Here is a 22,419-nt window from a genome sequence, read left to right as displayed (position 1 = left end):
TACTGTTTCCTTGCTCCATTTTCTGCCTTTTCTCTCCTGTTTTGTATTCCCATAATCTCTCATATGTCTAGCCAACTTTTTTGGTCTGCCTGAAATTCTTTTATTTTTAATTTTTGTTTTATTTAATTTTTACAAAATTATAATTTCACATGTCAATCCCTTCTCCCTCTCCCCTCCTCCCTCCAAGCACCACCAGCCCCTCCTCCTTCCCCCTCCATTCCCCATGGATGGTAGGGCCCTCCATGGGGGCTCCCCAAAGTCCACAACATCATCCTGGGCGGGGCCTCCCCCATGTGTCCAGGCCGAGAGAGAGAGAGAGCATCCCTTCACGTGGGATGGGCTCTCAAAGTCCCTTCTTACCCCAGGGAAAAATACTGATCCACTACCAGAGGCCCCATAGGGTGCCGAGGCCTCCTTGTTGAGATCCACTTTCAGGGGTCTGGATCAGTCCCGTGATGGTCTCCCAGGCAGCAGTCTGGGGTCCATGTGCTCCCCCTTGTTCAGGTCAGCTGTTTCTGTGGGATTCACCAGCCTGGTCCCGACCCACTTGGTCTTCATTTCTCCCTCTTTGCAACTGGGTTCCAGAGTTCAGTTCAGTGTATAGCTGGGGGTGTCTGCCTCTGCTTCCATCAGCCACTGGATGAGGGCTCTAGGATGGCATATAAAGTAGTCATTAGTCTCATTATAGGGGAAGGGCATTTAGGGTAGCCTCTCCACCATTGCCTAGATTGTCAGTTGATGTCATCCTTGTAGATCTCTGGAAATCTCCCTAGTGCCAGATCTCTCCTCAGACCTATAATGGGTCCCTCTGTTATGATATCTCTCATCTTGCTCTCCTCTATTCTTCCCCCAACTCAACCTCTCTGCTCCTTCCATTTCCTCCTTTCTCCCCCCCACCCCCCGCTTCTCCTCACATTCTGCCAACTCCCTCTCCTCTACCCTCATGTTCCCAATTAGCCAAGGAGACCCTGGCCCTTCCCAATCTCTGGGGACCATGCATTTTTCTCTTAGAGTCCTTCGTGTTTCCTAGTTCCTTTGGTGATAAGGATTGTAGGCTGGTAATCCTTTGCTCTATGTCTAAAATTCATATATGAGTGAGTACATACCTTGTTTGTCTTTTTGTGACTTGGTTACCTCACTCAGGATTGTTTCTTCTAGTTCCATCCATTTGCCTGTGAATTTCAAGATTCCATTGCTGTTTTTCCACTGAGTAGTACTCCATTGTGTAAATGTACCACATTTTCTCAATCCATTCTTCAGTTGAGGGGCATCTAGGTTGCTTCCAGGTTCTGGCTATTCCAAACCATGCTGCTTTGAACATAGTTGAACATATGTCCTTGTTGTATGAATGTGTATTCTTTGGGTATATGCCCAAGAGAGGAATCGCTGGATCTTGAGGTAGACTGATTCCCATTTTCCTGAGAAACCGTCATATTGATTTCCAAAGTGGTCTTAAAAGTTTTCAGTCCCACCAGCAAAGGAGAAGTGTTCCTTTTTCTCTACATCCTCTCCAGCATAGACTGTCATTAGTATTTTTGATTTTAGCCATTCTGACCAGTGTAAGATGGTATCTCAGAATTGTTTTGATTTGCATTTCCCTGATGGCTAAGGGCATTGAGCACTTTCTAAGTGTCTTTCAGCTATTTTAGATTCTTGTGTTGAGAATTCTCTATTTGGTTCTGCACCCCACTTTTTAACTTCATTGTTTGGTGTTTTGGTGGCTAGCTTCTTGAGTTCATTGTATATTTTAGATATTATCCCTCTGTCAGATGTGGGGTTGGTGTAGATCTTTTCCCATTCTGTGGACTGTCGTTTTGTCTTACTGACTGTGTCCTTTGCCTTATAGAAGCTTCTCAGTTTCAGGAGGTCCCATTTATTAATTGTAGATCTCAATGTCTGTGCTACTGGTGTTATGTTCAGGAAGCGGTCTCCTATACCAATACTTTCAAGGGTATCTCCCACTTTCTCTTTTAGAAGATTCAGTGTGGCTAGATTTATGTTGAGATCTTTGGTCCATTTTGACTTAAGTTTTGTGCATGGTGACAGATATGGATCTATCTGCAATTGTCTGCATGTCTGAATCCAGTTGGGCTAGCACCATTGGCTGATGCTATTTTTTTTCCATTGTGTAGATTTAGCATCTTTGTCGAAAATCAGGTGTTCATAGGTGTGTGGTTAATATCAGGATTTTCAATTCAATTCCATTCGGCTATCTGTCTATTTTTGTGCCAATACCAAGCTGTTTTCAGGACTATAGCTCTATAATAGAGTTTGAACTCAGGAATGGTGATGCCTCCAGAGGTTCCTTTATTGTACAAGGTTGTTTGGGATATCCTGGGGGTTTTGTTTTTCCATATAAAGTTGAGTATTATTCTTTCAAGGTCTGTGAAGAACTGTGTTGGGTGTTTTGATGGGGATTGTACTGAATCTATAGATTGCTTTTGGCAAGATTGCCATTTTTACTATGTTGATTCTACCTATCCAAGAGCATGGGAGTTCTTTCCATTTTCTAGTATCTTCTTTAATTTCTTTCTTTAAAGACTCACAGTTCTTGCTGTACAGGCCTTTGACTTTTTTGGTTAGTGTTACCCCAAGATATTTTATGTTGTTTGTGGATATTGTGAAGGGTGATGTTTCTCTAATTTCTTTCTCATTCTATTTATCATCTGTATATAGTATGGATATTGATTTTTTGAGTTAATTTTGTATCTTGCTACTTTGCTGAAGGTGTTTATCAGCTGTAGGCGTTCCCTGGTAGAGTTTTTTGGGTCACTTATGTAGATTATCATATCATCTGCAAATAGTGAAAGTTTGACTTCTTCCTTTCCAATTTGTATCCCCTTGATCTCCTTTTGTTTTCTTGTTGCTCTAACTAGAACTTCAAGTACAATATTGAAGAGATATGGAGAGAGTGGATAGCCTTGTCTTGTTCCTGATTTTAGAGTAATCACTTTGAGTTTCTCTCCATTTAGTTTGATGTTAGCTGTTTGTTTGGTGTATATTGCTTTTATCCTGTTTAGATATGTTCCTGTTATTCCTGTTGTCTCCAAGATCTTTATCATGAAGGGATGTTGGATTTTGTCAAAGGCTTTTTCAGCATCTAATGAGATGATCATGTGGTTTTTCTTTTTCAGTTTGTTTATATGGTGGATTACATTGATGGATTTTCATATGTTGAGCCATCCTTGCTTCCCTGGGATGAAGCATACTTGATCATGGTGGATGATTTTTCTGATGTGTTGTTGGATTTGATTTGCCAATATTTTGTTGAGTATTTTTGCATTGATGTTCATGAGGGATATTGATCTGTAGTTTTCTTTTTTAGTTGTATCTTTGCGTGGCTTGGGTATTAAAGCAATTGTAGCCTCTTAAAAAGAGTTTGGCAATGTCCCTCCTGCTTCTATTGTGTGAAACAATTTGAGGAGTACTGGTATTAGCTCTTGTTTGAATTTCTGGTAGAATTCTGCAGTGAAGCCATCTGGCCCTGGGCTTTTTTTGGTTGGAAGGCTTTTGATCACTGCTTCTATGTCATTAGGGGTCATAGGTCAATTTAAACTGCTTATCTGTTCTTGGTTTAATTTTGGTAAGTGATAACTATCCAAAAAATTGTTCATTTCCTTTAGGTTTTTGAATTTTGTGGTGTACAGGTTTTCAAAATATGACCTGATGATTCTCTGGATTTCCTCAGTGTCTGTTGTTACATCCCCCCTTTCATTTCTGATTTTGTTAATTAGCATGCTCTCTCTCTGCCTTTTGGTTAGTTTGGATAGACGTTGGTCTATCTTGTTGATCTTCTCAAAGAACCAACTCTTTGTTTCATTGATTCTTTGTAATGTTTTCCTGGTTTCTACTTTACTAATTTCAGCCCTCATTTTGATTATTTCCTGGCAGCTACTCCTCCGTGGTGAGTTTGCTTCTTTTTTTCTAAAGGTTTCAGTTGTTCTGTAAATTCTCTAGTGTGACTATTCTCCAGTTTCTTTGTGTGGGCACTTAGTGCTATGAAATTTCCTCTTAGCACTGCTTTCAGAGTGTCCCATAAGTTTGGGTATGTTGTGTCTACATTCTCATTAAATTCTAGGAAGTCTTTAATTTCATTTTTTATTTCTTCCTCAATTCAGGAAGGGTGCAATTGGGTGTTATTCAATTTCCATGAGTTTGTAGCTTTTCTGCAATTTGTGTTGCCATTGAATTCTAATCTTAAAGCATTGTGGTCTGATAAGATACAGGGGGTTATTCCAAATTTTTTTTGTATCTATGGTGGTTTGCTATGTTGCCAAGTATGTGGTCAATTTTAGAGAGGGGTTCCATGTGGCACTGAGAAGAATGTATATTCTTTTGTGTTTGGATGGAATGTTTTATAGATGTCTGGTAATCCCAATTGTGTCATAACTTCTGTTATATATCTACCTTTGATTCTTTGTTAAGTTTCTGTCTGGTGGTCCTGTCTAGTGGTGAAAGGTGTGTGTGGTTTTATGTGTGGTTTGAGCTTTAGTAATGTTTCTTTTACAAATGTGGGTGCCTTTGTATTTGGGACATAGATGTTCAGGATTGAGACTTCATCTTGATGTACTTTTCCTGTGATGAGTATAAAATGCCCTTCTTAATCTCTTTTTATTGATTTTAGTTTGAAATCTAATTTGCTAGATATTAGGACTACTACACCAGGTTGTTTCTTGGGTCCATTTGATTGGAAAATCTTTTCCCAACCCTTTACTCTGAGGTAATGTCTGTCTTTGAAGTTGAGGTGTATTTCTTGTATACAGCAGAAGGATGCATTCTGTCTTCATATCCATTTTGTTATGCCTATATCTTTTTATAGGCAGGTGAAGACCATTGACATTGAGGGATATCAATGTCCATTGATTGTTGGTTCTTGTTTGTTTTGGATTTATTGTTGGTGGTATCATTGTGTGTAAATTTTGCCCTCTTGTTTCTTTTCATGTTTGGTAAAGTGGGATTATCTATTGCCTATGTTTTTGTGAGTGTAGTTATCTTTGTTGGGTTGGAGTTTTCTTTCCAGAACTTTCTGTAGGGCTGGATTTGTGGATATGTATTGTTTAAGTCTGGTTTTATCATGGAATATCTTGTTTTCTGTGTCTATAGTGATTGAACGCTTTGCTAGGTACAGTAGTCTGTGTTGGCATCCATGTTCCCTTAATGTTTGTAGGACATCTATCCAGGACCTTCTGGCTTTCAAAGTTTCCATTGAGAAGTCGAGTGTAATTCTGATAGGTTTGCCTTTATATGTTACTTGGCCTTTTTCCTTTGCTGCTCTTAATATTTTCCCTTTATTCTGTAAGTTTGGTATTTTGATTATTATGTGGCAAGAGGATTTCTTTTTGTGGTCCAGTCTATTTGGTGTTCTGTAAGCTTCTTGTACTTTCATAGGCATATCCTTCTGTAGGTTGGGGAAGTTTTCTTCTATGATTCTGTGGAATATGTTTTCTGTACCTTTGAGCTGTATTTCTTCACCTTCTTCTATACCTATTATTCTTAGATTCGGCCTTTTCACAGTGTCCCATATTTCCTGGATATTTTGTGTTAGAGATTTGTTGGACTTGAGATTTTCTTTGGTATGAAAGAAAATGACTGTATATCCTCTAGGGAGACTTCAACAACTGAGATTCTCTCTTCCATTTCTTGTATTCTATTGGTTATACTCACATCCTTGGATCTTGATTGTTTATCTAGCCTTTGTATTTCCAACATCCACTCATTCTGTGTTTTCTTTATTGTTTCTATTTCAGCTTTCATGCCTTGAACTGTTTCCAGTGCTTCCTTCTCTTGTTTGGTTGTTTTTTCTTGGCTTTCTTTAGATTCTTTAAGAGCATTACTTATTTCTTGAATTTTTTCTTTTTTTTCTTCTATTTCTTTAAGAGATTTTCTTTTTTCCCTTTTTTAAATTTTTTATTTAATTTTTAACAAATTATAATTTCACATGTCAATCCCTTCTCCCTCTCCTCCTCCTCCCATCCTCCATCTCCTTCCCCCCTCCACTCCCCATAGAGGGTAGAGCCTCCATGGGGGCTCCCCAAATTCCACAACACCATCCTGGGCCAGGCCTAGGCCCTCCCCCATGTGTCCCGGATGAGAGCATCCCTTCACGTGGGATGGGCTTTCAAAGTCCCTTCTTTTTTTTCATTCATTTATTTAGCTCATAAATAAAGTCATGCACAATTATGATATACAATACAGTATGTTCACAATGGCATGGCTAAATTAAACCAATTAACATGTTATATCACACATATTCATCATTTTTGTTTTGAGAACACTTAAAGTATACTGTCTCACAACTTTTAAAATATAGCATATTGTTATCAACCATATTTATCATGCTCTCAGTAGACCTCAAGACTTCATAGAGTCCATGCCTCTTGTCCAACTGCAGTTTTATATCCTTAAACCAATCGTTTCCCCATTGTTAAAAATCCACATTGAAGCCTAATAGCCACAATACTGCTCTCAGTTCCCATAAGTTCATCATTTCTAGGTTACACATAAAATTGAAATTATGTGACATTTGTCTTCCAGTGTGTCATTTATTTATTTATTTATTTTTTGGCAAGCATATAACTTTACTACTTACTAAAGATGAAATCAAATTTGCATGCACAGGTGAGCACTCTCTGAAACACCTTGGATTCATCACATATTTGAGTTTCAATTAGCATATATATATGAGCAATAATGGCAATATGTTATGCATCAATAGCAGCAACAGCTTTTCCAGGTTCTGCAGTCATTTGAACAAAATTGTAGAGACATCCAGCACACTCCATTTAAAAAGCAAAAAACAAAAAACAAAAAAACCCAAAAACAAACAAAATAAACAACAACAACAAAAAAGTAAAAAACAAAATCCAGGAAACAGTGCAGTTCTGTTACTCTTGTGGTACTTGGCACCATTTTTTTTTAAATTCGCTTCTCAGTCATCATCTGGGAGGAAACCATTCTGAGCAACATCATTAAAAACAGCTCTGATAAAGCATGGTCACTACTATGTATCATAAAGCAGGACCACATATGAGTGAGTACATATCATGCTTGTCTTTTTGTAATTGGGTTACCTCGCTCAGAATGGTTTCTTCGAGTTCCATCCATTTTCCTGCAAATTTCAAGATTCCATTGTTTTTTTTCTACTGAGTAGTACTCCATTGTGTAAATGTACCACATTTTCTCCATCCATTCTTCAGTTGAGGGGCATCTAGGCTGCTTCCAGTTTCTGGCTATTACAAATAATGCTGCTATGAACATGGTTGAACAGATGTCCTTGTTATATGAATGTGCTTCTTTTGGGTATATGCTTAGGAGTGCAATAGCTGGATCTTGTGGTAGACTGATTTCCATTTTCTTGAGGAGTCGCCATACTTATTTCCACAGTGGCTGTACAAATTGGCACTCCCACCAGCAGTTGGGGAGTGTTCCTCTTTCTCCGTATCCTCTCCAGCATAAACTGTCATAGGTATTTTTGATTTTAGCCATTCTGACAGGAGTAAGATGGTATCTCAGAGTTGTTTTGATTTGCATTTCCCTGATGACTAAGGATGTTGAACACTTTCTCATGTGTCTTTCAGCCATTTTAGATTCTCTATTGAGAATTGTCTATTTAGTTCTGTACCCCACTTTTTAATTGGATTGTTTGGTGTTTTTGAGAATAGCTTCTTGAGTTCTTTGTATATTTTGGAGATGAGCCCTCTGTCAGATGTGGGGTTGGTGAATATCTTTTCCCAGTCTGTGGGCTGCCGTTTTGTCTTGCTGACTGTCTCCTTTGCCTTACAGAAGCTTCTCAGTTTCAGGAGGTCCCATTTATTAATTGTTGACCTCAGTGTCTGTGCTACTGGTGTAATGTTCAGGAAGCAGTCTCCTGTACCGATTAATTCAAGGGTATTTCCCACTTTGTCTTCTAATAGGTTCAGTGTAGCTGGATTTATGTTGAGATCTTTGATCCATTTTGACTTAAGTTTTGTGCAAGGTGATAGGATTGGGTCTAACTGCAGTCTTCTACATGTCTGCAACCAGTTAAGCCAGCACCATTTGTTGAAGATGTTCTCTTTGCTCCAGAGTATATATTTGGATTGTTTGTCAAAAATCAGGTGTTCATAGTTGTGTGGGGTAATAGAGTTTTCAACTCTATTCCATTGGTCTACCTGTCTATTTTTGTGCCAATACCAAGCTGTTTTTAGGACTATAGCTCTATAATAGAGCTTGAAGTCAGGGATGGTGATGCCTCCAGAAGTTCCTTTATTGTATAGGGATGTTTTGGCTATCCTGGGTCTTTTGTTTCTCCATATAAAGTTGAGAATTGTTCTTTCAAGGTCTGTGAAGAATTGTGTTGGGATTTTGATGGGGATTGCATTGAATCTGTAGATTGCTTTTGGCAAGATTGCCATTTTTACTATGTTGATCCTGCCTATCCAAGAGCATGGGAGATCTTTCCATTTTCTGGTATCTTCTTTAATTTCTTTCTTTAGAGACTCAAAATTCTTATGGTACAGGTCTTTCACATTTTTGGTTAGTGTTACCACTACTTTATGTTGTTTGTGGCAATTATAAAAGGTGATGTTTCTCTGATTTCTTTCTCCACCAATGTGTCATTGGTGTATAGTAGGACTACAGATTTTTTTGAGTTGATCTTGTATCCTGCCACTTTGCTGAATGTGCTTATCAGCTGTAGGCGTTCCCTGGTAGAGTTTTTCGGGTCACTTATGTGGACTATCATATCGTCTGCAAATAGTGAGAGTTTGACTTCTTCCTTTCCAATTTGTATTTCCTTGATCTCCTTTTGTTGTCTTATTGCTCTAGCTAGAACTTCAAGGACAATATTGAAGAGGTATGGAGAGAATGGACAGCCTTGTCTTGTCCCCGATTTTAGAGGAATTGGATCGAGTTTCTCTCCATTTAATTTGATGTTGGCTGTTGGCTTGCTGTATATTGCTTTTATTATGTTGAGGTATGTTCCTGTTATCCCTGATTTCTCCAAGACCTTTATCATGAAGGGATGTTGGATTTTGTCAAAGGCTTTTTTGGCATCTAGTGAGATGATCATGTGGTTTTGTTTTTCTCAATCTGTTTATATGGTGGATTACATTGATAGATTTTCATATGTTGAACCATCCTTGCATCCCTGGGATGAAGCCTACTTGATCATGGTGGATGATTTCTCTGATATGATCTTGTATTTGAGTTTCTAGGATTATATTGAGAATTTTTGCATCAATGTCAATATTCATGAGAGATATTAGTCTGTAGTTCTCTTTCTTAGTTGTGTCTTTGTGTGGCTTGGGTATCAAGGTTATTGTAGGCTTGTAAAAAGAGTTTGGCAATGTCCCTTCTGCTTCTATTTTGTGGAACAATTTGAGGAGTATTGGTATTAGCACTTCTTTGAATTTCTGGTAGAATTCTGTGGTGAATCCATCTGGTCCTGGGCTTTTTTTTTGGTTGGGAGACTTTTGATGACTGCTTCTATTTCCTTAAAGGTTATAGGTCTGTTTAAGTTGCTTATCTGTTCTTGATTCAATTTTGGTAAGTGATAACTGCCCAGAAAATTGTCCATTTCCTTTAAATTTTCCAATTTTGTCGAATACGGTTTTCAAAGTATGACCTGAAGATTATCTGGATTTCTTCAGTGTCCGTTGTTATGTCCCCCTTTTCATTTCTGATTTTGTTAATTTGCATGATCTCTCTCTTCCTTTTGGTTAATTTGGATAACGGTTTGTCTATTTTGTTGATTTTCTCAAATAACCAACTCTTCGTTATATTGATTCTTTGAATTGTTTTCTTTGTTTCGACTTTATTGATTTCTGCCCTCAGTTTGATTATTTCCTGGTGTCTGCTCCTCTGGGCTGAATTTGCTTCCATTTTTTTCTAGAGCTTTCAGCTGTGATGTCAGATCTCTGGTGTGGCTATTCTCTAGTTTCTTCATGTGAGCCTTTAGAGCTATGAATTTTCCTCTTAGTACTGCTTTCAAAGTATCCCATAAGTTTGGGTATGTTGTGTCAACATTTTCATTGAATTCTAGGAAGTCTTTAATTTCTTTATTTCTTCCTTGACCCAGGAATGTTGCAAATTCGTGTTGTTCAATTTCCATGAGTTGGTAGGTTTTTTGCATTTCGATTTGTTTTTGATTTCTATCTTTAAAGCATGGTGGTCTGATAAGACACAGGGGGTTATTTCAACTTTTTGTACCTGTCGAGGTTTGCTATGTTGCCGAGAATGTGGTCGATTTTTGAGAAGGTTCCATGTGATACTGAAAAGAAGGTATATTCTTTTGTGTTTGGATAGAAAGTTCTATAAATGTCTGTTAATCCCAACTGGGTCTTAACTTCTGTTAGTTCCTTTGTCTCTTTGTTAAGTTTCTGTCTAATGGTCCTGTCCAGTGGTGAGAGTGGGGTGTTGAAGTCTCCCACTATAACTGTGTGAGACCTTATTTATGATTTGAGTTTTAACAATGTTTCTTTTACGAATGTTGGTGCCTTTGTATTTGGGGAATAGATGTTTAGAATTGAGATTTCTTCCTGATGGATTTTTCCTGTGATGAATATGAAATGACCTTCTTCATCTCTTTTGATTGATTTTAGTTTGAAGTTTATCTTGTTAGATACAAGGATAGCTACCCCAGCTCGTTTCTTGGGTCCATTTGATTGGAGTATCTTATCCCAACTCTTTACTCTGAGGTAATGTCTGTCTTTGAATTCAAGGTGTGTTTCTTGTATGCAGGAGAAGGATGGATTCTGTCTTCATATCCAATCTGTTAGCCTGTGTCTTTTTATAGGTGAGTTAAGACCATTAATATTGAGGGAAATTAAGTTCCATTCAGTGTTTATTCTTGTTTGTTTTTGGTTTGTTGTTGGTACTGGTATTGTATGTGGATTCACCCTGCCTTTTATTTTGTGTTTTTGTAGAGTGGGATTATCTATTGCCTATGTTTATGTGAGTGTGGTTAATTTCCTTAGGTTGGAGTTTTCCTTCCAGTACTTTCTGTAGGGCTGGATTAGTGGTTACATATTGTTTAAATTTGGTTTTGTCATGGAATATCTTGTTTTCTCCATTTATAGTGATTGAAAGCTTTGCTGGGTACAGTAGTCTGGGCTGGCATCCATGTTCTCTCAGAGTTGGTAGAATAATCTATCCAGGTCCTTCTAACTTTCAGAGTTTCCATGGAGAATTCTGGTGTAATTCTGATAGGTTTGCCTTTATATGTTACTTGGCCTTTTCCCCTTGCTGCTCTTAATATTTTTCTTTTATTCTGTATGTTTTGTGTTTTAATTATTATGTGACGAGGGGACTTTCTTTTGTGGTCCACTCTATTTGGCATTCTGTAGGCTTCTTGTACTTTCATTGGCATGTCTTTCTTTAGCTTGGGAAAGTTTTCTTCTATGATTTTGTTGAATATGTTTTCTGCACCTTTGAGTTGGGTTTCTTCACCTTCTTCTATACTTATTATCCTTAGGTTTGGTTTTTTCACGGTGTCCTAAATTTCCTGAATATTTTGTGTTATGGTTTTGTTAGACTTCAGATTTTCTTTGCTTGACGAGTTTATTTCCTCTAGTTTGTCTTCAGCGTCTGAGATTCTGTCTTCTATCTCTTATATTCTATTGGTTATACTTGCACCTGTGGCTCCTGATTGTTTACTAAGCTTTTCCACTTCCAGCATTCCCTCAGTTTGTGTTTTCTTTATTGTCTCTAATTCAGTTTTCGGGTCCTGAACTGTTTCCTTCAGCTGTTTAATTGTATTTTCTTGGCTTTCCTTGATTTCTTTCATCTTTTGGTTTTTTTCTTCCATTTCTCTGATTTCCTCTCTTAGATTCTCTATCATTTCCATGAAGTTGTTTTGAAGGTTGCTCTCTTCTGCTTCTTCTGTGTTCTGATGTTCATGTCTTGCTAGTGTAGAGGCTCTGGTGGTGTCATATCGGTTTTCCTGTTGTTGGATGTGTTCTTATATTGTCGTCTTCCCATCTCTTGTTCCAGTGGGTACAGTTGGTATCACTTCCTTTCCTGGTGTGTATGGGTCCGGTGTTCTCTTCAGGTGTGTGCAATTGACTTTGATACTCTAATGGGTTTCAAGTTGGGTGCAGGCAGGTCTGAGGCACTGGCTTTCCAGGTGGGTGAGAGCAGCACTGGCTCAGAGATGTCAGCCGACTCTGAGTTACTTGGTCCTCAGGGTTCGAGTCGTCCTGTCGAAGATTCCTTGGGAGGATTTGCCAGGGTGGGCAGATGGAAGTTGGGCCCAAGTTAGGGGCCCAATCAGCTCACCTCTGCACTCTCTGCACTCTGGGGGCCCAGAATGGCCCAGTGAACTCAGCAGAGACAGGATCCCAGGGTCCTCAGGGATCGATTCAGTCAGCCTGCAGATCCCGGGGCCCAAGAGATTTTCTTGTTTCCTCTTGAAGGGTGTCAAACATCTTCATGAAGTAGATTTTTAGGTCTGTCTCTTCCTGTGTGTTGTGCTTTTCAGATCTTGCTAGTGTGGAGTCCCTAGATTCTGGTGGTGTCATATTGGTCTTTCTTTTTTTGAGTGTGTTCTTATTCTGCCTTCTTCCCAACTCTTCTTCCAGTGGGGTATAGGTGGGGTCTCTCTATCTCCTCTTGTCACCCGGTGGTGTATGTGGGCCAATACTTCAGTGTCTGCAGCTCTGGATGGTCTTGCCTCTCCTGGTAGTCTCCTCACTCAGGAAAGGTCCGGGCGGCAGAGCAGGAAGTAAGAGTAAGATATTTCCAGACTCAGGGAGGTCCTTCCTGTTTGGGCAGGTCCACTCTATGCAGGTGCACACCCAGAGAGATCCTGGGGTGATGGGGACCTTGGGCAGGAATAGGGTCAGGGCAGCAGAGAGGGAAGGAATAGTGAGTTATTTCCAGACTCAGGGAGGTTCTTCCTGTCTGGGCAGGTCCACTCTATGCAGGCAGGTCCACTCTATGCAGGCACAGGACCAGAGTGATACTGGGGTGATTGGGGCTTTGGGCATGAGTAGGGCTCAGTAGAGGTCAGGGCGGCAGAGGGGGAAGGAAGAGTGAGGTATTTCCAGACTCAGGGAAGTCCTTCCTGTCTGGGCAGGTCCACTCTATGCAGGTGCAGGCCCAGAGTGATCCTGGGGTGATTGGGGCCTTAGGCAGGAGTAGGGCTCAGAAGAGGTCAGAGCAGTGGAGGGGGAAAGAAGAGTGAGGTATTTCCAGACTCTTGGAGGTCCTTCCTGTCTGGGAGGGTCTACTCTATGCAGGTGAATGCCCAGAGCGATCCTGGGGTGATGGGGACCTTGGGCAGGAATAGGGCTCAGGAGAGGTCAGGGCAGTGGAGGGGGAAGGAAGTGTGAGGTATTTCCAGTCAAGGAGGTCCTTCCAGTCTGGGTGGGTGGACTCTATACAGGTGGGTCCACTCTATGCAGGCGCAGGCCCAGAGAGATCCTGGGCTGATGGGGACCTTGGGCAGGAGTGGGGCTCAGAAGAGGTCAGAGTGGCAGAGGGGGAAGGAAGAGTGAGGTATTTCCAGACTCACGGAGGTTCTTCCTGTCTGTCTGCCTGAAATTCTTATTCTTCTTAAGGACTCCAAGTCTATCACTCAGTTGTCTGCACTCTTTTTTCATATGCTAATGACATTTTCTTCCTTTTATTTTGCACAGCTAAAGCAGTGTGGGCAGAAAGTTATCCCTCACCCATGTTCTTTCAGTTCCTACTCTGTTGATAGCAACAAGCCAGAAAGATGTGGCCCCTAAACCACTCAAGTTTTCATAGGCATGGCATTTTACTGCTGAGGAAATCCTAATTGCCACCCTGCAGGCAGGGGATCAGGAGTCCCAGCCAGACTGTAGGAGTTTAGTTCTCAGTTAGCTGGTTCTTCCTCACAGGAGTTGGAGTTCTGAAGAGTGCTTTGATATCAGACATGGAGATGAAGAATTTGAAATCTGCCATGGTCATAATGAATAGTTTTGAAACTCCAGTTTGTACATCCTCATCCAAAATGGGTGTCTGTGGTAGTTTGAATGTAATTGGCCTCCATAATCTCATAGGGAGTGATACTATTAGGAGGTATGGCTTTGTTTGATTGGGCATGGCCTTGTTGGAGGATGCATGTCACCGTGGGGGCGGGCTTTGCGGTTTCCTATGCTCAGGAGACATCTTAGTGTTGTTGTTGCCTGAAAGATGTGGGACTCTCAGCTACTACTCCAGCATCACATCTGCCTTCACATCACCTTTCTTCCCACCATAGTGATAATGGACTGAGTCTCTGAAACTTCATTTATAAGAGTTGCTGTGCTCATGGTGTCTCTTCACAGCAATAGAAACCCTAACTGGCAGTGTCTTTAAGGAGTACTGACATTAACTGACCTCATATATAAATTAACACATAAAGGATAGAGATATACTGAGAATGAAAATTTAACCTAACTTGGAAAAAAAATAAGAATGTTACTAAGGATTGTAAATGTAGAAAAGATATAGTAGAAGGAAACATTTGAAATGAGGTACTTGAGCATATAGTCTAGTTAACAGAAGTTGAAATAAATAGTTTAAAGATAAAAGTAAAAAGGAAACAAAAATGATAGGAAGGGCTTCAAGTACTTCTTCAGCTCAGTTTCCTTGCTTTAAAATAAATAAATATACAAATAAAGATATCCAATCTTTTTTCTTTTTATTATTATTATTATTATTATTATTATTATTATTATTATTAATTCAAGTTAGGGAACAGGCTTGTTTCACATGTAATTCTCCTCTCCCTCTCCCTCCCCTCACCCCCATTCCTTCTCCCCCACCTCCAACCTACCCCCCACCCCATCCACCCACCACTCAAGATATCCAATCTTATTAAAATATAACAATAATACTGAACTGCTGGCACCTCCATCTCTAAAAACACTAACCAAAAAGGAGGGAGGTGCTGGAGAGATTGTTCAGTTGTTAAGAGCACTGATGGTTCTGCCAGAGGACCCAGGTTTAATTCCCAGCCACATGTGGCAGCTCACAACTGTCTGTAACTCTAGTTCCAGGGGATCAGACACCATGGCAAAACACCAATGCACATGAAATAAAATAAATAAGTAAAAATAAATAAATAAATAATTAGAAAATAAAATCTGACTAGGACAAAATCAGTTTCTGCATACCAAAACTCTTGTCTGGAGTTGTCTGAAGGAACAATTACCGGAGCAGTTCTCAGTCATACAAGACTTCATACATACAAGATATGTCAGGAGACTAAGTCATGCAAAGGCTGTGAATCCTTCAGGAAAGCAACTCCATAAGCTTCAGGTAACAGTCGCTGACTATTTATTCATCAAAGCCCAGCTGCCTCATTCTGGAATTCATGCTAGATACAATGGACCCGTTGACTCTTTCACAACAATTTGCCCTGCTGGTTTTTAGTCTTTCTTTGGTCCAGTATTTCCTCACTGTGCTCCATTCCTTCCTTTTGGAATGGTAATGTATATCCTGTGTAATCCTACATTGGAAGTATGCAATCTGCTTTTTGATTTTGATGTTTCAGGAGGTCACAGTTAAGATACTGTCTTGAATCTCAGAAGAGACTTTGGATTTTTAAACAGTATTGAGATGGTAAAAGACTATGGGAACTTTTGAAATTGGACTAAATGTAGTTGTAATTTTCTTTGGGCCACCAACCAGCTCCCAAATAAAGACATGGAGACTATTAATTATGAATGTTTGGCTTTAGCTTATGCTTGTCCCATTAGCTCTTTTAACTTAATTTAACCTGTTTCTATTCAGATGCATTTTGCCTCAGGGCTTTTTAATCTTCTTTTTCATTCTGTATGTCTTACTCCTCTGTGTCTGTCTGTCTGGCCCCTGTCGTCTCTCTGTTGTTTCCCTTTATTTCTTCTCTTAAGCCTAAATTCCTCCTCTTTACTCTCCCTGCCTGGAAGTTCTGCCTATACCTCCTCCCTCTCTATTGACTGTTCAGCTTTTTATTAAACTAATCAGGTAAGATAAAACAGCAACACATAGTTAAACAAATATGCTGCAACATAAACAAATGCAATACATCTTTACATAGTTAACAAATACAACGTACCTTTGCATAGTTAAACAAATATTTTGCAACAACCAAATGAATTTTTGCTTTATGATATGACTGTAAGCCTATGGGGGCCAGGGAGTAGAATGTGGTGGTTTGAATAAGAATGGCCTCCATAGGTTCATACATTTGAATGCTTAGGAATGGACCTCTTTGAGAGGATTAGGCGGTATGGCCTTGAACAAGTGTGTCACTGTGAGTGGGCTTTGAGGTTTCAAAAACCCATAACAGGCCCAGTCAATCTCTCTTTCTGACTTGCCATAGATCAGGATGTAGCTCTCAGCTACTGCTCCAGGGTCAAGAATGCCACCATGCTCTCTGCCATGATGATAATGGACTAAGTCTCTAAAACTGTAAGCAAGTCTACAATTAAATGTTTTTCTCTTATAAGTGTTGCCTTGGTCATGATTCTTTACTCAGCTGTGTAGCTGAGTTCTCTATATAGCTTAGGTAAAAGTCCTTTGTTCCATGTGTATTTCACAAATGTATTCTTAAAGTCTGTGTCTTATGATTTTATTTTATAAAGTTCTACACAGAAGTGTTAACATTTTAACAATCCCAACTTAATTATTTTTTCTTCATAGTTCATGATTCAACATTATATTATTTATTTATCTGACTTTTTGGAAAATGGTCTCAGGTAACCTAGGCTGTTCGAGACTTTCTATGTCACTGTAGATGACCTTGGATTCTGATTCTCCTGTCTTCAGCTCCTTTTATGCTTGTGTTTCCACACCAGGCCTTATTTGTCTGTTTTGTTGTCAGTATCATGTAGTCGGATGTTTTTCTCTATCTTGCCTAGTCCCACTGGACCAGTGTCTATCCCACCATTAGGCCCTTATGCAGCCACTTATGTAATAGCCACTCAGAGGCTAATATTAAATATAATTGCTGGCCAATGGCTCAGACCTATTACTGGCTATCTCTCTCTTATAAATTAACCCATTTTTATTAATCTGTGTATCACCATGTGTCTGTGGCTTACTGGTAATGTTCTGGCATGTTACTCCTCTGGCCCCTACATGGTATCTCTCTGACTCTGCCTTCTTTCTCTCCCTATCTCTGTTTGGATTTCCTGTCACAGGCCAAAACAGCTTTATTCATGAACCCATAAAAGCAACACATATTTGCAGCATACAGAAGGATATCCCATATCATTTCCCCTTTTCTGTTTAATTAAAAAGGAAGGTTTTAACTTTAATACAGTAAAATTATATATAACAAAACGTTATCAAGCAAGAATACAGTTACAGCATTTAGTCCATTTGAATTTGGCAACATTAAATACTCTATCATCTATCCTATCTTTGTGAGTCTAAAGTTTTAGATCTAATGTATCTTTTATCATAACTAAGGAAAACCATAACTATCTATCTTCAGCTTCATTGAAGACCCCAGAAGGATATATTACCTAAGTAAACAAGAAGTACATTGTAAGCAACTTCCAAAACTCTGAAATGGCAGACATCTGGCTGCCTGGACAGTCACCCAAAGCTCTTCTGTAACATTGGGGCATCCATCTTCAGTCTATAGGTCCATAATATCTGGCAGACTTCTCAGTGAAGCAGGAAATTTGAAGATACTTTCAGCCTTGTACTCACAAAGTTTGTCAGTTGCTTTTTTCTGTGTCCTGCAGAATGTCTGGCAATTTCTTTTGTGAATCAGGAACCCTGAAGGGTCATCTTGTTTTTGTTCAGCAGTTACATTCCTGTGGGTCCTGCATGTCCAGTTTATACAGTATACCATCAAGCAGTCCAGGCAAGAGCAGTTTCTTGCCCAAATGGCTAGCCTTGTTACACTGAAGGCAAACTCCATAACAAATTTCTTTGACGTACATCATCCTTTTTGAAGCAATTGGTGCTGCAGGAGCAGACATTTCTCACTGTGGAGAAAAGTCTATGTTCTTAAGACATTTTAAACGCCATATTCTGTAGGTCTTGGACGTGTTTGGAGATTACCTATCCATCTGAAATACATTTCTGCATATCTAGAAAACTTAACATGATAATAAGTTTGACTATTATAGATGACTATTAATTTGTGTATTTCTTAACTATACATTACATTTTAAAATGAGCTACTTAAACACAATACCTTAAACAAGAATACACATAGTGTAACAAAATTGACCTTAAATTTGTATCAATAAACCAGAATCCATACCAATGTAAAGTATTCATATCTATATCATATCCCCCCTTTTTTCTTTAGAAAGAGAATGACTGTGATCATTAATCATTTATAATCAACCCCCTTTAAATGAAAACAAATATTTATAAGCAATATTTGGGTATTTGGGTAAAGTTTTCTATACTACTTCCTACTGATTGCTGGGCACAGTAATCTTATGGGGACCCTGAGAAAATTTAGAATTATGTTTAAATTTTGGCTGTAGTATTCTGTGAGGCTGTATCTTATCAGACAGTTGCCTTGAAGCTGTTTGGGATGTTGGATCACCTGGCCATCACTTCAGGGGGTCTTGTTTGATCAAACCATATTAGCCTGGAAGGAATCCACAGCTTGTCATCTTCTGTGGAAACTAAAGCAGAACCTCTTTTCCAAAGTAACATCTCCTTAAACACAAATTTTGAAGTCAAAGCTGGGCAGTGGTGGTGCACGCCTTTAATACCAGCACTCGGGAGGCAGAGGCAGGCAGATCTCTGCGAGTTTGAGACCAGCCTGGTCTACGAGAGCTAGTTCCAAGACACCCTCCAAAGTCACAGGGAAACCCTGTCTCGAAAAACCAAAAAAAAAAAAATTATTTTTTGAAGTCAAGATACCTTTAAAATATGCATGTTGGTTTAGCTTAGCAGCCCCAACAATCAAATGTCTCTCTGAAGTTAGCTCATTAACAGTCAAAAAATTCAAAGAAAACATAATAATGTGCACAATCCTGACTCATTTTGTATTTTCCATCTTTACCTGGCCCATTATAATTTTAAATTCTATTTCTCTGTTAAGGACCTAGTTTATTATTCTTAAATTATTTTTTTCTATGACTTCTGCTTTCCTTTAGCAAACAAAGGCCAGTTGAGAAAATGCTGCTACCAAGAAGCTGTGCTGGACTCTGTTCTTTTGGACTCTGTTTAGAATCTCTTTTTAAGCGTTTGTAAGGTTTTATGTGGAAATTCTTGCCAAATGTATGGGCACTACATGTATCTAGAGGTTTCTTGTCTCACCTGCCAGTTCCCAAATAACCACTCTAAGGCTTAATACTAATTATAATTGTCTGACCAACCCAGCTAGTTCAGTTGGTAGAGCATGAGACTCTCAATCTCGGGGTTGTGGGTTTGTGTCCCTTGTTGGGTGCCACATGTAGTTGGATGTTTTTCTCTGTCTGACCTGGTCCTGCTGGACCAGTTTCTCTCCAACCTATTGGTCCCCACAGCCACTTATGAAATAATTACTCAGAGGCAAATATTAAATATATTTGTTTGGCTGATGGCTCAGGCTTATAAACTGGCTAGCTCTCTTACAAATTAACCAACTTTTACTAATCTGTGTATTACCACATGGCCTTGGCTTACTGGTAATGTTCTGGCATGTTACTCCTTCAGGGGCTACATGGTGTGTCTCTGACTCTGCTTTCTTTCTCTTTCTATCTCTGTTCAGAATTCCTGCCTAGCTATATTCTGCCCTGTCACAGGCCAAAACAGCTTTATTCATGAACCAATAAAAGCAACTCATATTTGAAGCATACAGAAGGACATCCCATTTCATCACACCGCCTTTTCTTAATGATACTTCCTGGAATGTGCTCCTGCCACGTTTGAACAGATCCAGAAAATGATTGAAATTGCCTACAATATCACTTTAACCTGGACATGCCATTTCTAGGCAAATGCTTAGAATCAGAGGTATCCACTACAGCTATGTCCCAAGCCTTTTCAGAATCTGAAAAAATGTCTGACAATAGCTTCATAAACTTTGCTTGACAAAGTTGCTGTGTGAATGTGGGTCATGGTTTGTCAGCACCCTGATGGCACTGCTACCAACATACCTACAATGTTTAATTAAGCAGAGTCCCAACATGTTCACTAACCCACCCTGAAGGTTTGCCAGGGGTCCACAGTTCTGGCAAGAGCTTCCCTGTCTACCTTCAGGGAGCTCTTAGTCTGGTGTGGTAAACTGTCAAGTCTCCAGCCTATTACTAGGAATGATTACAGTCCTGCTTGTTTCTTTTCTTTGGTGTTGGGGATTGAATGGGGGCTTTGAACATACTAAGGCAAACTCTCTGTCTCTCAGCTACATTCTCAGCCCTCTCCTTACTTCCTGTTTTTTTTTTTTTTTTAAATTTGGAGATGGGGCTCACTAAATTGTCTAGTCTGACCTTGAATTGGCTACCTCTGTCTTTTTACTTGTATCATTTCTTCTGTGACCTCCTTTGTAGCTGGAAAGCCTGCACCTGGCCAACCTGATTGTTCATTTTGGGTGAGTAAGCATGATATATTTTCTCTTGCCAGCCTGTGTAGCTGGGGCAGAAGGCAGTCAAATGTGGTATGAGGAGAGAAAGAGATGGTTGACATGGGTTAAACTGTGTGATTCTCTTTTCTGGCAGCTTACCCAAACATTAGATTATTTGTGGAACCAGCTACAGTGAGAAATGAAGAACATATTATTTGCGAGCTAGATGGATTCTACCCAGAAGCCTTTAGCATAAAGTGGGGGAAGTACACCCCGAAGGATTCCCAGTTCCAAGAAATTACCGAGGGCTATGTCATTGATCCCACAGTGAAGAATGATGATGGCACATTCAATGTTACCAGCCGCTTGACTCTGAAGCCATATCTGGAAGACCATGGGACTACATACCAGTGTGTGGTGGTGCACAGATCCTTGATTGTCCCTCAGAGGTTCAATGTCACACTATCTGAGAAAGGTAAGTTTCCTTCCATGCTCTCCCCACTTGAGGACATGTGCCTAGAAACTTGGGATTCTGAGAAGTCTAGGATCTTTGCTAGGGAAGGAGAGGAAGTTGGGGTCTAGCTTAACTCAGACCCTAGTGTCAGCAGTACAGATTTATATCCTGTAGCCAGGCTAGTAGCCCAGAAATAGAGGGGGAAATAGTACCATCGGGGCTCGGGACTGCATTAGAGGCTGGATTGTTCCTATGGCTGGGGGTGGGAAACTTGTTAGCTCTTTGCAGACCAGGACCAGCATCATCTGTGGATAACAGCCAAGGGACCAGCCCTGCCAGCATCCTTTCTAGTCAGGCTATGTGTTCCCATCAGAGACTGTCAGATGTTTAAATCTAATCAGTAGTTCTTTCCTGTAGGATGTGTGTCAAGATGAGGAGGGCACAGAAGCTGGCCCTGATGATGGCTTAGACTTCCTACAGATGCATCAAACTCTTAGGCTAACACACATGCTGCAGATATGGTTTACCTGGGAAGGGGAGGTTATTGAGCTTATATCCTGGGCTTCCTTGATTGTGGCTCTGGTCTTTGATGGGATTGATCCTGTTAATCAAATACATCTTCATGAAATGAGAGGAATAAAGAAGATAAGGGCTGAATAGGGCCCCAGGGGGATGTGATGTGATGAGTCTGTGCCAGGTGAGCCATGGATGCTTCTACAAGGAGATAGAATTATTCTTAGAGTAAGGACTAGAAGAATGTGTGGGTGTAAATCAAATAGGTTCTGTGTGTTCAATATGTGCTTTTATCTGGGTCCATGTGATATTATATGATGTAATCTAGAACCCATGAAGTTGTGTGTAACATATTGTCTTTGATATTACTCAGACCATGCTTTATCTCTCATATATCCCTTCCCCTCTTTTCTTCCTTTCTCAAAAATCTTTCTTTTGCATTTATTTATGTTGTATTTGTATATGTGTATGTGTGGTGACATGTAGCATGGTGAATGCATAGATGGCAGAGGACAACTTTGTGGAGTCACTTCTCTTCTTATGTGGATAGCAGGGACCCAAACCTTAACCTACTGAGTCATCTCATAGGCTTGAATTTGCTATGTTGTCTAAGATGGTCTTGAACCACTGATCCTCCAACTTTTACTTCCATAAGTCTGTAATTATAGGCATGTGTCACCACATCTGGCTTTATGCAGTGCTGATACTTAAACCCAGAATTTTGTGTATGCCAGCAAGCACTCTACCAAAGGAGCTATATATCCACCCTCCATCTCCCCCCTGCCCCCTGCTATATTTACTAATTAATTACATTTTCCCCTAGCCTGATCATGGTTGTCCTGCCTTTCCTCCCCTCCTCCCAGTCCCTCCCCCAACCCTCATTCACTCCTCCTTTCTCTTTAGAAAAGGGTGGGGCTCCCATGTATATCAGCCAGCAATGATATATCAAGATTCAGTGCAACCAGGAACCTCCTTTCCTATTAAGGCTGTACCAGGCAACCCAGAAGGAGGAAAGGGTTTC

The 22,419-nt window shown here is 39.9% G+C and overlaps 1 protein-coding gene across 1 annotated transcript in view; it reads left to right on the top strand.

The window, feature by feature from the left end:
- The window catches only part of LOC103159976 (natural cytotoxicity triggering receptor 3 ligand 1), a 52,781-nt gene that overhangs the window by 5,151 nt on the left and 25,211 nt on the right, over positions 1–22,419 (top strand). Inside the window, exon 3 of the mRNA XM_027410316.2 lies at positions 20,586–20,906. Within this exon, the coding sequence (XP_027266117.2) occupies positions 20,586–20,906 (321 nt within the window). The remainder of the gene's footprint in view (positions 1–20,585; positions 20,907–22,419) is intronic.

This window comes from Cricetulus griseus, chromosome 3 (assembly GCF_003668045.3).
Source record: "Cricetulus griseus strain 17A/GY chromosome 3, alternate assembly CriGri-PICRH-1.0, whole genome shotgun sequence".
NCBI classification, from domain to species: Eukaryota; Metazoa; Chordata; class Mammalia; order Rodentia; family Cricetidae; genus Cricetulus; species Cricetulus griseus.
This window is presented reverse-complemented; position numbering and strand designations above follow the sequence as displayed.